This window comes from Nelusetta ayraudi, unplaced genomic scaffold (genome assembly GCF_046127955.1).
Source record: "Nelusetta ayraudi isolate G7.1 ecotype Tasmania unplaced genomic scaffold, CSIRO-AGI_Nayr_v1 ptg000090l, whole genome shotgun sequence".
Lineage (NCBI taxonomy): Eukaryota > Metazoa > Chordata > Actinopteri > Tetraodontiformes > Monacanthidae > Nelusetta > Nelusetta ayraudi.
The window spans coordinates 1727610-1742748 of NW_027466140.1; the positions used below are offsets into that span (position 1 = coordinate 1727610).

A 15139-nucleotide genomic window follows, 5' to 3' on the forward strand; every position below is an offset into this window, starting at 1 on the left:
CACACGTCACCTGAGGATATAAGAAATGCACAGGGAAGGAAGTCGTCGGATGGTGACAAACTGTGCGCGTGTGAGTGTTTATGGGAGTCCATATGTGCGGCGTGGATATCACTGTATGCGGATTACGGGACTGTCGGAGTCTAGTTATAAATATGGAAATGCAGCAGCCGAGCAGCAGCCACACACACCGTGGTATCCCATCAGTCTCAGACTGCTGCTGTCAGCATCACATGCGCGCCTGGCTGCCACAGAATGAAGAGATCAGCCAGGGAAGCAGCGACTCCGGCTATATTTAAACAGGGCCGTGCGTTTGTGTCAAGGTTCCTCCAACTACCGGCTCGCCCCGCTAACCTTCCACATGTACGGGGTAAGTTAGAAGATGTTGCCGACGATGATCCTTTATTATTTAAACATCAAATTCCCTTCTTCTCAACGTCACTACGTCACTTTCCGAAGCCTCTTTTTTAGTACAAACTGTCCACTTTGGGGACGCCATTGCAGCTACTCTTAATCTGAATTTGCAATGGTCTGCGTTGGGTATTTTTAAAGCTGCGGATCCTTCTTGAATGATCAGACTGGCAGCTGGGGCAAAGCACAGCGCAGCACGGCTCTGGGTGCTAAATTGAGGGATAATACATTATTAAGCTGGCCACATGGATGAATATTTCACACGGCTCTTCTCTCTGTGTTTACCGTCTGTTAGCATGTGGCTGCTAGATAGCAGCACTATGTCACGGCGGACGCGTCATAGCACGTCTTTCAGACTGTTTTAAGTTGCATTCTTATGATTCAAACTGTTGAAACTTGATGAGGAATGTTTCAATACAAGCCTGAGACGATTTTTCTTTTAATTTTATAGCATTGTTAGATTTTCATTGTTTCTAAATATTTGTCCTTATCTTGTTTTCTCTGAGGTGTGATGCAGGTACGTCTGCAGCCGACTCAAAGAGCATGCTGGGAAACGTGCCGGGGTTGAAGGTTGAGATGTGGGCACCGTGCGCCGGCGTGGATGGTGAATTAGGGTAGTCTCTTGTGACACTGGGAGCAGAACTTTATGTGCCCGGGCCCAGCGGACCGTGCTTAAGTAAAAGAGACTCTCCTCTAAATAATTCATTCCAGTGGGAGCGCACACATCGCAGGATGCCCCCGCCCACGTAAATGGCTGCTTCCTGGGGTCGAATGCGCACCCACCAAACCCACACATGCCCACATACAGCAGACTTCTAATTTCATTCTCTGATGAATATTTATAGGTGGACAGAGAGACGTTGTCTTCAAATTAAAGCAGGAGCATTTCAGCGGAGCTCTGGGAGTCTAAGAGGAAGCGCGACATGTTGTTTTTTACGGGGAACGCACTCGCTGGGTACACAATGACACAAGAGGCACTTCTGTGTTGTTTCCTTCCAGCCCCTCAAGTCAAAGCGTGTCACTGCATTCCCAGCCATGCTTAAATACAAAAGGAAAAGAAGAAAGTGGTGCAGCTTTTATTTTCTTCTCTCATCAAGTGGAATTGTGCAGCACTCCAAAATTTGTAGAAACTGCTTCTTTTCCCCCTTCTTTTTTTTTTAAATTTTTTTATAAAACTAAAACCAAGTGGCTGTACAGTTGATAATAAGCCACTGCTATTACCAACAACCAATTGGATTACCTTAGATTTCAAAGAAAAGAACCAGGAAACAGCTTTCATCTTGAAAGTGATTGTTTCTTGGTTTCCAAACTACTTTCATCCACAAAGTGAAGTCAAACAAGATCAGCAGTAGGTGGCGCAACATTCGCCAGTCCAGTAACTACAGCAGGAGCACACAGAGAAATGCGGTGAGGCAATCAAAAGGTGTGTTGCGAATGGAAAGGAATGTAGACGAGGGGAAAGGCTCACGTTTGCTCAGTTAACACGCAACTCGTGATACCAGCGCAGTGGACCGTCACTGAAGTGATGCTTCATCATCTTATTCTGGGTACGCGTACACGATACACTGGGGAAGTGTATTTCCGTCGCACTTGTTCACCTTTATCTTTTCATGACATACCAACTTTTCCCACCTTGCGCCAGCATAAAAGCTTTATGCAATATTTCCGAATCCTGTTAAATCTTCAGCGTTTCCTTCAGGCAAATCAAGCCAAAAAAAGAGAGAGAAAAAGCACGCAGACACAGTTGGTGGCAATTTTGTCCCCCATACCTGTGTGCGGTAAGTGTGTGGATGCTTTCCTGTTTGTTGTCCTGGCTGGGATAAAACGTCCTTAGATATGCATAGATAAACGAAAATAGCTGCCGGTCATCACTTTGTGTTTATCGGAGGATTATGAAAGCAGTATCAAACTTCTTATCTTAACTTCAGAAGGAAAGTTAACGCTGCAATTTCTGAAAAAAAAAAAAAAGAAAAAAGAAAAAAGAAAAAAAGTTTGATCCCTATTCTTATCCTGATTTTAAGCCTGGGACATTTGCTATTGCATCTCAAGGACAAACACATGAAACATTGATGTTACAAGAAAAAAAATGTAATCTGAAGTGAAGGTGCTTCAGGATTTCAGAGCAGGGATTCCCCGGCTTCGAAGATCAGCACCTAGTACAGAGACAGTGTGTCTCCTGAGACGTCAACCCGTCTGCTTCATGACTCCAGAGACCTGGGGTGATACAACACTCCCCCCGGTATTTAGGCACAGCTGTGAGTGTTTGTGTTCGCCGCCCCACCGGTGTGACACAAATCACATGATTGGACACAAATCACATGATCGGACACGGTTGCAAAGACTTTTCGAGGAGATTTGCTGATACCTTGTTGTTGTAGAAGTGGTGACAGTGGACACTCACTACATGCTGCATGCATTGTGGCAGCACCAGTTGGCCCACCCCTGCTGTAAACTGTGTGTTACAAAGCTGGGGACAAAAAAAAAAAATTGCCCCCCACAGAATCTCCCCACAGTTCACAAGCCAGAGACCGCCGTGTAGATGGAAACACATTGTGAAGCCGTCACGGCCAATTATTCAGTGGCGTGTCCGAGATTGTGTGTGTGTGTGACACGTTGCATATGTTGTTGGCGGGCGCATCATTAATGCTGCCTTGTCCGGAGGCCACTGGAAGTTACACAACGTGTCTGTCACGAACATGACAGATGAGAAATCGAGACTGATTCCTCTTGGGACAGCAAACGCTGCAAAGTCCTCGCGGGCGCTGACATGCAGTGGCACACACAGTCACACACACACACACACACACACACACACACTGAAAACACACCCAGCTGGCCTCTGTGTTGACGTGCCAGGGTCCAAGAGCCGCATTCCTCAACACAAATACACACAGTTAAGAATGTACACACATGCATGTGTGTGTCATTATGAGCCCAGGGCTTTGTGCTCGTCTCTCCCCTCTATAAATTTATTTTGCTCTTTCGCGTTTCCTCCCCCTGTACTCAGTGTACCTGCCTCTCCTTTCTGGACTCTTTCAGCTTCCTTCAGCTCTGCCCTGTGACCTCAGCCAGGCGCCTGATTGGTGGAGCCGCCTGTGCACCTGTTCAGGGTTAAGAAAGAGTCACCTACAGACTCTGCTCGAGAGCTCTACCACTTCACCTTGTTGTTAAAATGCTACTTCAGTTTTGGATTTCTGTGGTCAATGCCTCCCAGGACCAGGTCAGTTCCCCAGTCTGAGCTCACTCCCTGCAGTGGAGAACAGCAAAGATTTTCAGACTGACTTGGTATATAATTTTCCCAATCTTCTGCTCAGAAACTTTTCCTTTATGATGATTCTGTTGATGATGTTTTAAAATGTCAAATAAACCAACTCTATACTATCATTGATGAATTGGGGCCGTTGCTTGGATCACTTAATGACTTTGGCAGAATTTGAGAAAGTTTGCCTCCTCTTTGAGCTCCTTTGGCCTCTGACGTCACAGCAAAGCTTTAAAAAAGTTATCAGGGCTTTTCCTAAAGTGCCGGTTGTAGGCTAATCTCACCAGCGTGTGTGAGACCACTGACTTTGTGTTTCTCTTTGAAGCTCGTGTGAGATTTAATCCCCTTTGCCGCCTTTATCACCACATATTTTTTGAGTCCTTGAGAATAACAACAGATTAAGATTAAACCTTGGGAGACTGAGCCGCTCCATATTCCTTAAATATTTTGACACCAAAGAAAATTACGCAGACATTAATTAAGAGCTCAACAACGGCAGAGGCAACAAAAACAACACACGCACGCACACGCGTACATACACATGCGCCCTCATAGAGAAGCAGCCTGTATTCCTTCAGTTTCTGCCTCTTTCTCATAAAAATACACACACACTTAGAGTCTCTCACACACACTGTGCCGCTGCCCACAGCCATCTGGGAAGGGACCGGCAGGTTCCAGCCCACGAGAATTTATGTTTCCGAGTGATTAGAGGCGAGGCGGACGGGACGAACTCGGAGGCAGCAGCTGCCCGCCCCACGGCTCCAAGTGGAGCAGAAAATCAGGATAATTTCATTGTGATAATCAGCCTCCCGTTATCCCCGTCACTTCAGCTCATGGAGGAGGGGGAGGAGGACGAGGAGGACGAGGTGGAGGAGAGACGAGGGGGACGTGAGGGAGACGGTGAGGGAGCAGAGGGAGAGGACTGGAATAAAATTAGGAAGGGAAAAAAACCTGCGAGTGCTTCATGTCTAGTCAGCTGCGGATCAGATGCATTTGAATGTGTAAAGAATTTTTTGCGTGCTGAGAATTCCTGTTGTTTGTTTCTGTATTTGTCAGTCAAGCTCCATCAGATTCATATTGCCAACACTTTCCAACATTGCAATCAAACCTAAAATCACTTTCCCTGTAACTGCCTAAGCTTAAGTTCATTGTTTAAAATGCAGAGGCCGAAAATAATGACCTGTATAAGTCTAACATATCCCCCCCTATAAAGTATTTTCAATTCTAAACTGAACAAAAGTCTGCCTTTATCTATATGCATGTTTCCACGACTCAGATGTTTTCTGCTCTGTCTATAAAACAGATGCCAGCTCAGGGCAGATTTCTTTCATGCCTGTCTAAACACGCCTGTGTGCTTTGATTTCCCGCCCATACACAGTTGTTTTGTTGGGTAAATCAAACCACCTGTTCTTTTTTCATAGCTGTATGAAAATGATGGCTGTTTCTTCTATTGGTTTTAGGTCTTTATTGCAGAAAGCCATGACTTTGTCAAATAACACTGACCACTTCTCATCTTTTGTTTTCTTTTCATCTTGTACCTGCTTTGATTCTGAAATGTTGTCATTTTAATTTAATTAATTTAATAAGCAAAATACTAGCTGAATGTCAAGTTAACATTACCTCGTTGATGATTGAGTTTGAATCCAAGTTACAATTTTATTTTTTTTGTCACTGAAAATTTGGGTCTGTATTTAGTGAATGAACTGAAAACAAGAATCCTAAGTGCACACCTTCACTCCTGGCTGTAAAGTAACTCACACAGGACGCTGTTACACTCGGTAACGCTATAGCCAAAGAAAGCACTCCGACACTATTGAATGGCCATCATGATGGATGACATGGTCAGTGGGTGCATAATGACCTTAGCAATATCACGTTCAACCTGATCCAGTAAATTGGATTATCTGTCTTTTCCCATTACATTCCACTTCTATCATCACGAGCCATCTTAAACTGTGTGGATTTACTTAATGTGTATCGCTTTTGAGTCACTTCCACCCGTTCCTTCCACGGTTCTAAGGTTCCCTATCAGCACCCTCTAGTGGCCGAGCAGCGACACTCACATCCACGCCTGTCACCTCGGTTGAGACGCGTTTATCATTTCGGTTCTGGGGATCAGTGGCATTGATCCCGTGTTCTCAATTTTTGCTTTGTGCTATTGCAGCAAATCATTTTTGATCAGGTGTTTTTATTTGACCCACCGTGCTGTTTTGGAAAATGTGCGTGTGAGAACGAGAGAAGTGTCACAACACAATGAAGAAAACAAGTTAGTAAAACAGAACTTCCAATCAGTTGCGGTCCAGACCGTTTTTAGACAGAACTTTACTTCCAACTCACCCCCATCGGAGTGTTCCTCCCTTTTCCTCCTCCCTCCCCCATCTTCCTCCTTTCCTCCAACCCCCTCCCCATCCTCCTCCTCCTCCTCCTCCTCTTCCTCCCGAGAGCTGCTCGGTTGACAGCAGCTCCCCGTGACGTTCCCCCCCCCCCCGAAGTCACAGCTCTCGGACGCCGCATCACCGCGCGTCACAGTGCGACCCCTCAGGAACCACGAGTGGCACCGCCACCGTTTTATAGGTGCCACTTCACTTCTGATGGGAACCTCGGTGCCGCGGTGCCGGCCGAACTCGAGCTCCCACTCCGCGTGAAGAGCCCGCGCGCTGGGATCAGGCTGCCGGTTCTGGGGCTGCTGCTCTGAAGGGACGGGCAGCAGCGCACCATGAAGTTGCTCGTCGTCCTCCTCCTGCTGTCGGTGTCCTGCCCGCTGCACTCGGCCGGCACACCCGGTAAGACAACCCTGCTGATGTGTGCATGTGTTTTTGTTCTGCGCCTGACCTGCGACATTGTACCGCGTTGCCCGCTTCAAGAACGCGGCTTCGCAAACTCCACCATGTGATGCATCATTGACGCCCGATTGAGACTGAAGTCGTCGGTCCTACTCGTCACAAAATTCGTTAGTTGACTCGCATGGATAGATTATTCCTCCTTCTGTACCTTCACGCTTTTTTATCCCAATGGCAGAAACGAAGAAAAATATTGAGGCTGAGATTGTATCAGCGTCCAAGGCTGCCGAACTTTGGCGCGACATCTGTTCGAAGTGCGATCCGATCGAGAGACGCAACTTGATTCTGTTTATGCTCTCGTTGACAGTTCTGCAGCGCAAATGCTACCCCCCCCCCCCCTTTTTTCCCTTTAGTTAAAATGTAATCCGATAGCATAAAAGTCTGTTGTTCACTCAGGACTACGTGTCCAGGGCCCAGCAGGAAGAGCACTTCCTGCCCTCAGTGGCCTCCCACTGGCAGTCTGGCCCTTTGGAGGGTGACAGGGGTGATGAAGCAGTATTTCACAGCTTTCTTGCTTCTGCATCACATGTGTTTGTCCATGCATGCGGACAGATGTATTGCCAGAGGAGCAACCAACAGCAGCAGCAGGTTAAAGGTCCACCGCGTCCTCCACACACACGCTGGCCCTTGAACTCGGGTTTTCTTTTTTCCCTTGACACTGCAGCTGTCAATATTGCCGTCTCTGCCCCCCCACCCACCCACCCCAGGGACATCATATTGCCTGAGGCGGAGTGACATACTGCTGACTGCCCAGCTTCTGGATTCACTTACAGTATCTGTGTCCTCTCGCTCCACCCATTTGCTGCCAAGTGCAGTGATATGCTATATGCAGCCTTCATTTACTCTTGTTGCCACATGTCCATTTTGCCTAACTGAGGTGGCGCCTGCTGTGATTATCCCGAGATGGAGCTTGACGAATGGACGAATGACAAATTCTAAGAGAACATTGTTTAATTTTTTTCCCCCCAGTGGAAGACATTTCGTATGATCTCAATTCTTATGCTACATTTTCAGAACTCGTGGTGATTTAAACATCTAAAGCAATGGTTGCACAACTTCAAAATGCACAAAACCTATTTTCATTATTGATCCACGTCCTTTTCTTCATGTCTCAGCTCAAAGCGAGTTTGTGTCGTTGGCGGAGATGGAGGATGCCCTCCTCAGAAACCTCTTCCAAGGTTACCAGCGCTGGGTCCGACCAATCCAGCGCGCCAATGACACCATTAAAGTACGTTTCGGACTGAAGATCTCCCAGCTGGTTGATGTGGTGAGAACACACACACACACACACACACACAGACGCACACAAACACACACACACATAGCACACACTATGTTTGTTCAAACCCTAATTTAAAGGCGTTGAATTGAAGTGTTAATGCTGATCCCTGTTCTCTGATGGCCCGCTTGATTTCACTGCTTTTTAAAGGAAGCTGTGAAGTCAGGGGAGAACAAAACTTCAAGCAAATCCAGATTCTTCGCAAGTGTAGAAATGCGGTCTCAACTTAGCCACATGATTAGTGAGAATGGAAACATTTGTTTTTAATTACTTATTTGAAAAAAATATAATTTCTCATACACAGCAGTTGTTTTGATGCAAACCTGAACAGAAATGGCGTTGAAACCTGCTGTGTAACATTTTCACTTTCCCACAATTATCCATCTTTTAAACCCACTTTCTCCTGCTTTTGTCTAATTTTGGGGATATGCACAATTTGCTGTTTAGATGAAAAAAACAACTGCATAGGGAACAAAGAATAGACTGATTCTGACTGCTCATACATCCACCAACTACACAAGTTATTCAGAATGGACACATTTCATGCTTTTATGTGAATGAAAAATCGTTCGATACACCTATCAAAATAAAACAATAGTATTTTATGCAACTAAGGCAATTATTTAACATTTAAATAGTTTATTTCTTTCAACGAATGGCCTTTTAAGTCAGAGTTATAGATATGATCTTTTAAACTATTTGTTGATAAAAAACTAGCATTCACAACAAAAGAAGCTTTTGCTATTTGTATTATTGTTTGGTACCTGCGATGCAGTGTTGCTGTCCTTAGTGCTGAAACCAAACAGCTCCCTTGCACAATACTATCCAGCTGCAGGAGCGAGAGCTTTCCATGGTCCTGAAATAGATCAGCAGCACTCACTTCATTTCTGCGGACACGGTAGCTCTCAAGAGTGTTTCTTAAATATTTCAGAAGGTGCTTGTGATTGGTTGAGATGGTTTAGGTGTTCTGGAGAAGAAAGCAGAGGATGCTAATGGAAGATTTGCTCCTCTGTCTGAAATATTAATCTCAGCCAGGTTTCCTCTGAAACTGAAATCAAACAATCTGCGATTGACTCAACAAAGACCATCATACGGCTTCACTGTAAAGAAAGACTCAGGCTGATGATGTGTTTGATTTCAGCAAACAGAGGCAACCAGAGAGGCAGCAGCTTGGCCACACTCTGAGTGCTCCCTGGGTCTCTGGCTGCTGCACGGCTCTGATTAGATTATGGTTCACCTCTGCTCTGTGTGATCACCAAAGCATCCAACTCACTCTGACAGCTGTGGCCTGGTCTGGGAACATGAAACAGCTACATCTTTATATATCTCTCGGCCCGGTTTCCTCAAACTTGTTGTTCTCAAAAATGTTCCTAACTTGTCTCCACTTATGTGTGGGAAACGGTATTCATCACTCTCCGCCTCCCCTCTCCTCTGTGGAGTTCCTGTCGCCGCAGTATTATTCTCTGAAGTCACCTCTGCTTTCATGTTTCTGATTCTGTCACTTTGCAAAGGAAAGAGGACAGACAAAAGTAAAAAAAAAAAAAGAAAAATACATTTTACTATGTGGAGGGAATCGTTTAGTTGAGATTCAAGCCTCCAGTCTAGTTTACTCTTTGACAATTAAATCAGGAACAGAGGAACAGAAGTAATTTGAGATTTTTTATTTACTGGTTTTGCTTTTGGCTCATAAAGTTTGCTCTGTGTGGTTGGTTATATTCTCTATATTCTTTGAAATATTCAAATATTTGTTTGTATTTTGTTTTTCATAGGATGAAAAGAACCAGCTAATGACGACAAATGTCTGGTTATGTCAGGTGAGCCACAGCTGAATAAAGAATTGTCACATTTGATTAAAATATTGCCATTCAGTATCATTACATGTTTAAAGTGTCCAATGATGCTGTTTTTGCGACATTTAGGAATGGATTGATTACAAGCTGCGCTGGAATCCCGACAAATACGGAGGAATAACGTCCATCAGAGTTCCCTCTGAAAACCTCTGGCTTCCAGATATTGTCCTTTATGAGAAGTATGACTCATCCGCTGTGAACCAGCTGAGTTCAGTTTAAACAAGACAGTTGACTTGCATGAAAAGTAAGCGAGAAAAAGAAAAACCTTGACTCCTTTCTTTGTGTCCAGCGCTGACGGCCGTTTCGAGGGCTCCCTGATGACCAAAGCCATTGTGAGGTACAACGGCGCCATCACCTGGACGCCTCCTGCTAGTTACAAGTCTGCCTGCACCATGGATGTCACCTTCTTCCCCTTCGACCGGCAGAACTGCACCATGAAGTTCGGCTCCTGGACGTACGACGGCAACATGGTGGACTTGATCCTGATTGACAAGCAGGTGGACCGCAAAGACTTCTTCGACAACGGGGAGTGGGAGATCCTGAGCGCCACGGGGACCAAGGGGAACAGGAAGGACGACATGTACTCGTACCCCTTTCTCACATATTCGTTCATCCTGAAGAGGTTGCCGCTGTTCTACACCCTCTTCCTCATCATCCCCTGCCTGGGCCTGTCCTTCCTCACCGTCCTGGTGTTCTACCTGCCCTCGGACGAAGGCGAGAAGCTTTCGCTCTCCACATCGGTCCTGGTGTCGCTCACCGTGTTCCTCCTGGTCATAGAGGAAATCATCCCCTCCTCCTCCAAGGTCATCCCGCTCATCGGGGAGTACCTGCTCTTCATCATGATATTTGTCACGCTCTCCATCATCGTCACCGTCTTCGTCATCAACGTGCACCACCGCTCCTCCGCCACGTATCACCCCATGTCGCCGTGGGTGCGCACCCTCTTCCTGCAGAAGCTTCCGAGGTTGCTGTGCATGCGAGGGCACACCGACCGCTACCACTACCCGGAGCTGGCTCCCGACAGCCCGGAGCTGAAGACTCGGGCTGGAGGTCGCAAGGGAGGCCAGAAGGCCAACAGTGGACAGACGGCTGCCGAGGGGAAAGAGGACGAGGCCTGGTCTGCCATGTTGGACAAGGCCATCTACTCAGTTCGCTACATCAGCAGACACATCCGCAAAGAGCACTTCATCCGAGAGGTGAGCAAAATTCACAACCGTTGCTACAGGATTTGGTTAAACTCTCAAAACAAAAACCCTCTGATTTCTTTATACAGGTGGTGCAGGACTGGAAGTTTGTGGCTCAGGTGCTGGACAGGATTTTCCTGTGGGCCTTCCTCACGGTCTCCGTTCTGGGCACCATCCTCATCTTCACACCAGCCGTGCAGAAGTTTTTGAAAATCCATCCTCCAGCCGCAAACGAAGAAGAGTCTCCCCCAAACTAGGAGCAACAGCGCAGCAGCTCTGGCACCAGCCACCATGTCGCATTTAAAAAGAGATTTTTTTTTATGATCCACTTGGTTTTAGTCCATTATGTTGAGATGTACATTCAAAATATGATCAAGCACTTTACATGTTTTAGTATCATTTATGCAATGCCAAAATGTTTTTCTAAACAGGTGACAAAATTCTACTTAATCTGTCGCAGTCTGTTACTTTTCTTTTTTTTTAAGGGCATTATTCAAGCAGGTAAATAACATGGTGGCTCACTCTTAAACTGGAATGAAACACATTCCATAATGCAGGACAAAAATTCACTTAGAGCAACTATGTTCCTACTGGAGAGCTGTGTACGTAATATTTTTATGCAATACATGTTTTTGCCAACATTTAGTAACTTCTTTCAGGAGAGTGCATTCATGCAAATCATTTTAAGGCCTACCAGCAATTGAAAAGCCTTCCACAATGTTCAGAAATGTGACAATTTCTTCTTCTTCTTCTTTTTTTTTTTTTTAAAACATGCTTAAAAAAACGGGACTAAAAAGGGTATTTGATAAAGTAAAAGCATAAAACCATTAAACTGTTCATTAGATGTTACATATTATATATAGTGTAATATTGTGTACTCAGAAATCGTCAACACAGTTTGATGCAATGCAATCATTGCAGTAAGTTAAACATTTAGTTTCAATTTAGTTTGAAATTTAGATAATGAAAATGTTTTCCATTTTTTCAGCCATTGCAAAAACAACAGCACACACACACACATATATATGACTACAATCAAAATGAAAAAGTTATTTGTGTTTATTTGAATGAATATCAGGCGTTTATTTTTTCCAGTCTCAAACGAACATCTATCTACTTCGTTACAGCACCATCTTGTGGTAAAGCAAGGAAAAACGAAATAGTACAGAGTTATGTCTTATCTTTCTTTTTCACATCTATCTAATTCACGGTATTATGTTTTATTGTATTATATATCGTAATATAAGTGTCATATTTTGCAGAACGTAGTCATACAACATACATTTCACACAACTGCAGGAATAAATGTCCTATTTTGACTGTTAATAGTTACATCTACAAGTATCTACAAATGGACAAAACGTCTTTTTATTTAAACACTCTTTTCTCTCTTCTCTGCTTTTTGTCATGTGATGCCAATATTGTCATTACTTGATCTAATAAATGCACAAATCAAGTGTTTGCGTTTTATCTGGACTTTTTATTTACACAACAGAAACTCTGTTACATAGAATTATTTTTCCACATTGTTTCCACAACACATTGTCGTATCATATGTGATCATATTTTAACGTATACGAATTTATAATTAATACTTCATTCATGCCAAGGTCACGTCTTTTCCCCCCGTCAAGGTTATGTAGATCCGCATTTTGTCCACTGGGTGGTGTCATCACCGTAGTCGCCTCCTCTTTTCTCATCTCCGCCTTTGCCTTGCAATTCTGCTTTTGCATGTATCAGCATTTACAAACCAAAACGCAAAATTTGTTTGCAAAGCAAACCTTCAATCACATTAATAAAGACTCCAACACATAGGATTCGAGGCACAAATTACTACTTCCACAACTTCTACTACACCTACTACAGATCCTACTGCTGCTACTACTACTATTACTACTACTACTACTACTACTATTTTTAACCATAATAATAAAAGATATTCATTCCATTTTCACATTTTCCCTTGTTCATGTTCTTGCACCCTCTGCCTCTATTGTTGATCCTCTGCTTCTCAGCAGGCATACGTTATTTATTTGTTTATTTTAGGCATACATTAAAGATCAGAGAATAATAAAGTAGAGGGTGGAAGCCCTTTAGAAAATAATTACGTGAGCACACAAGTAACCTTTGCACACAGAATTGGCAATAAAGTGATGGCATAAATATATAATTAGAAACCATCGAGTCTCGCTGTATTCAAATAAATCTTAGCTGAAAAATCACCTTGAGGGAAGCTAGTTCCAGTTCTAGTTTTTAGTCTTGGAAGGCTTGCCGTGACCTTAAAAAATTTCAAAGCAGCTCCCCTGAGAAATAATTTGGGGCTTTAAGTCTCAAGGCGCTGCATTAAAGCTCGGAGCCCTTTAGAGCATGAGCAGAAGGTCTCCAGTGAGCCTCCACGTGTGATGTAATATTTACAATCTTACTCACACACTAATGCAGCCACAGGAAAATGACCAACTAAAAGCTCAGGTGAGGATTTGTGAGTTAATGCACGGAGACAATAACTAAAAGGCAGGCGGAACTCTACTTATTAATTGTTAAAACTCCATCTATTTATGAACCCACGTGTGTGAAGGTGTATAAGAATGTGTAACATGCCATTTTGTTTCATCCTCTCTGAAAAAGCCTTTCATATTGATTGCACATTGTTATTCTGCTCAGCTCTGTTCAGGTCTGTTGATTTGTGTTTTTCCTTACTACCCTGTGTCCCCAATCCTCCCTGCAGAGCTGACATTTTCCACTGTACACACACCCCTAAGTCAGTGTGAGAGATCTGACATTTCTTTGTCACAGTGGACCGAGTTGCCACCTGAAAATCAAATTGTAGTGGGTCAATAGAGAAAAAAAACGACTGATTCTGTGAATGAAAGAAAAACAAATGCGGCATCTCTAATTTCCTTCCAATGTGAAATCACGACAACAATGATTTTTGGTAGGATCCGGAATGACGAGCGTGAATCAGTCCTCACTTGCAAGGTCTCCAAACTCGGATTTATGCAAATGCGGACAGACCCTCCGTGCGCACAAACACCTTGGGTTGCTCTGGGACCTTCTGTGTTGCAGCAAAAGCGTTGCATCTTCCACACATCAAAGCTAGCGACATAGACATAAACTCATCTGACCCCATTCTATCACACACACACACACACACACACACACACACACACACACACACACACACACACACACACACACACACACACACAATTGATTTCAAAATATTAAATGTATTTTCTCTCCTCTGTACACAAATCATTACATCTTCACTAATAAATTGGCACTGCAATGTTTAAACCCTTTCAGCAGAAGCTCACCAGTGATAAAACATCTTTGTCTTTCCACTCTTTTCCTTTGACCCCCCCCCCCAAAAAAAAACTTCTTTCTTTCACTTCATTTCAGTGTCCCATTGAATTTAAAAATGAAACTGAGGGAAACTCAGCCATACAGATGGCTCTTATCAGCGCCGCTTGCCTAATAGATCAAGTCTCTGCTTGAAAGTTGCGATCAGACATTTCGCTGAGCTCCACTGACTGGCTGACGGCCCACCTCGGCACACACACAGATACGGGATTCTGTAACAAATCACATCTAACTGCATGAATCTTCACCACTGGAGCGGCCGACTTGGGAGACAAAAGCACGTTTTTCAAAAACCCTGCCTTAATTCCGGCTAGCACAGGACTTTTTGGAGGAGACTCTCAGGTGCCTCTGAGAGGGAGAGAAGAAAGCTGGTAGAGCCAAAGCAGCAGGAATATTTGCAGAATTGTGCAGAGTTCCCCAGGATCCCATTTCTGACTGGAATTATTTATGGACCACAATAAATGGGTCATTTGATTAGGAGCGGCGCTTTACACACACACACACACACACACACACACAAGCACACACCTACACACACACTCTTAAAGGTGACAAACATTGCAAAAAATGCAGTTGGTAAACCTATTTGTAACGTTCAGAAATGGGAAGTTTCAGTGCGACACACATTGCTTTCATGCATGTGAGCAAAGGAGTGTCGGAATTAGTCCAGTACCTGTGCTGGTCACGTCGGCCCTAAGGAACTCAGTGAGTCAGTGTCTGCCGGTTCACCCATGAATCCACAACCTTGGCTTTCCCAGTAGGCTGCACACAGGAAATATTCTAATTCTTAAAGTTCACACATGAGATTTCAAGTTTCAAAACAAAACAAAGCAAAAATGTTTCTGAAATCTTCCCATCCATGAGAGTGACGTCACGGACAGTCAAAACCGATCGGTGTGTTTGGAGCCGTTCAGACTGAGACGCCTCTGTCCAAATGCCCTTTGAGACTACCTCCAGAA

The 15139-nt window shown here is 44.3% G+C and overlaps 1 protein-coding gene across 1 annotated transcript; it reads left to right on the top strand.

Moving 5' to 3' along the window:
* Nucleotides 1–6168: 6168 nt before the first annotated feature.
* LOC142901926 (neuronal acetylcholine receptor subunit non-alpha-2-like) lies at nt 6169–12247 on the top strand. The gene is made up of 6 exons (XM_076046662.1): nt 6169–6450; nt 7623–7774; nt 9556–9600; nt 9706–9815; nt 9926–10832; nt 10910–12247. The coding sequence occupies exons 1-6, from the start codon at nt 6384–6386 to the stop codon at nt 11075–11077; spliced, it is 1449 nt and encodes a 482-aa protein (XP_075902777.1). The 5' UTR covers nt 6169–6383; the 3' UTR covers nt 11078–12247.
* Nucleotides 12248–15139: the final 2892 nt, after the last annotated feature.

Excerpts from the sequence above, each read along its gene's own strand:
- LOC142901926 (XM_076046662.1), top strand. The coding sequence starts at position 6,384 with ATGAAGTTGCTCGTCGTCCTCCTCCTGCTGTCGGTGTCCTGCCCGCTG. Across the intron at positions 9,816-9,925 it reads GATATTGTCCTTTATGAGAA|CGCTGACGGCCGTTTCGAGG; the intron begins GTATGACTCATC and ends CTTTGTGTCCAG. Across the intron at positions 10,833-10,909 it reads AAGAGCACTTCATCCGAGAG|GTGGTGCAGGACTGGAAGTT; the intron begins GTGAGCAAAATT and ends TTCTTTATACAG.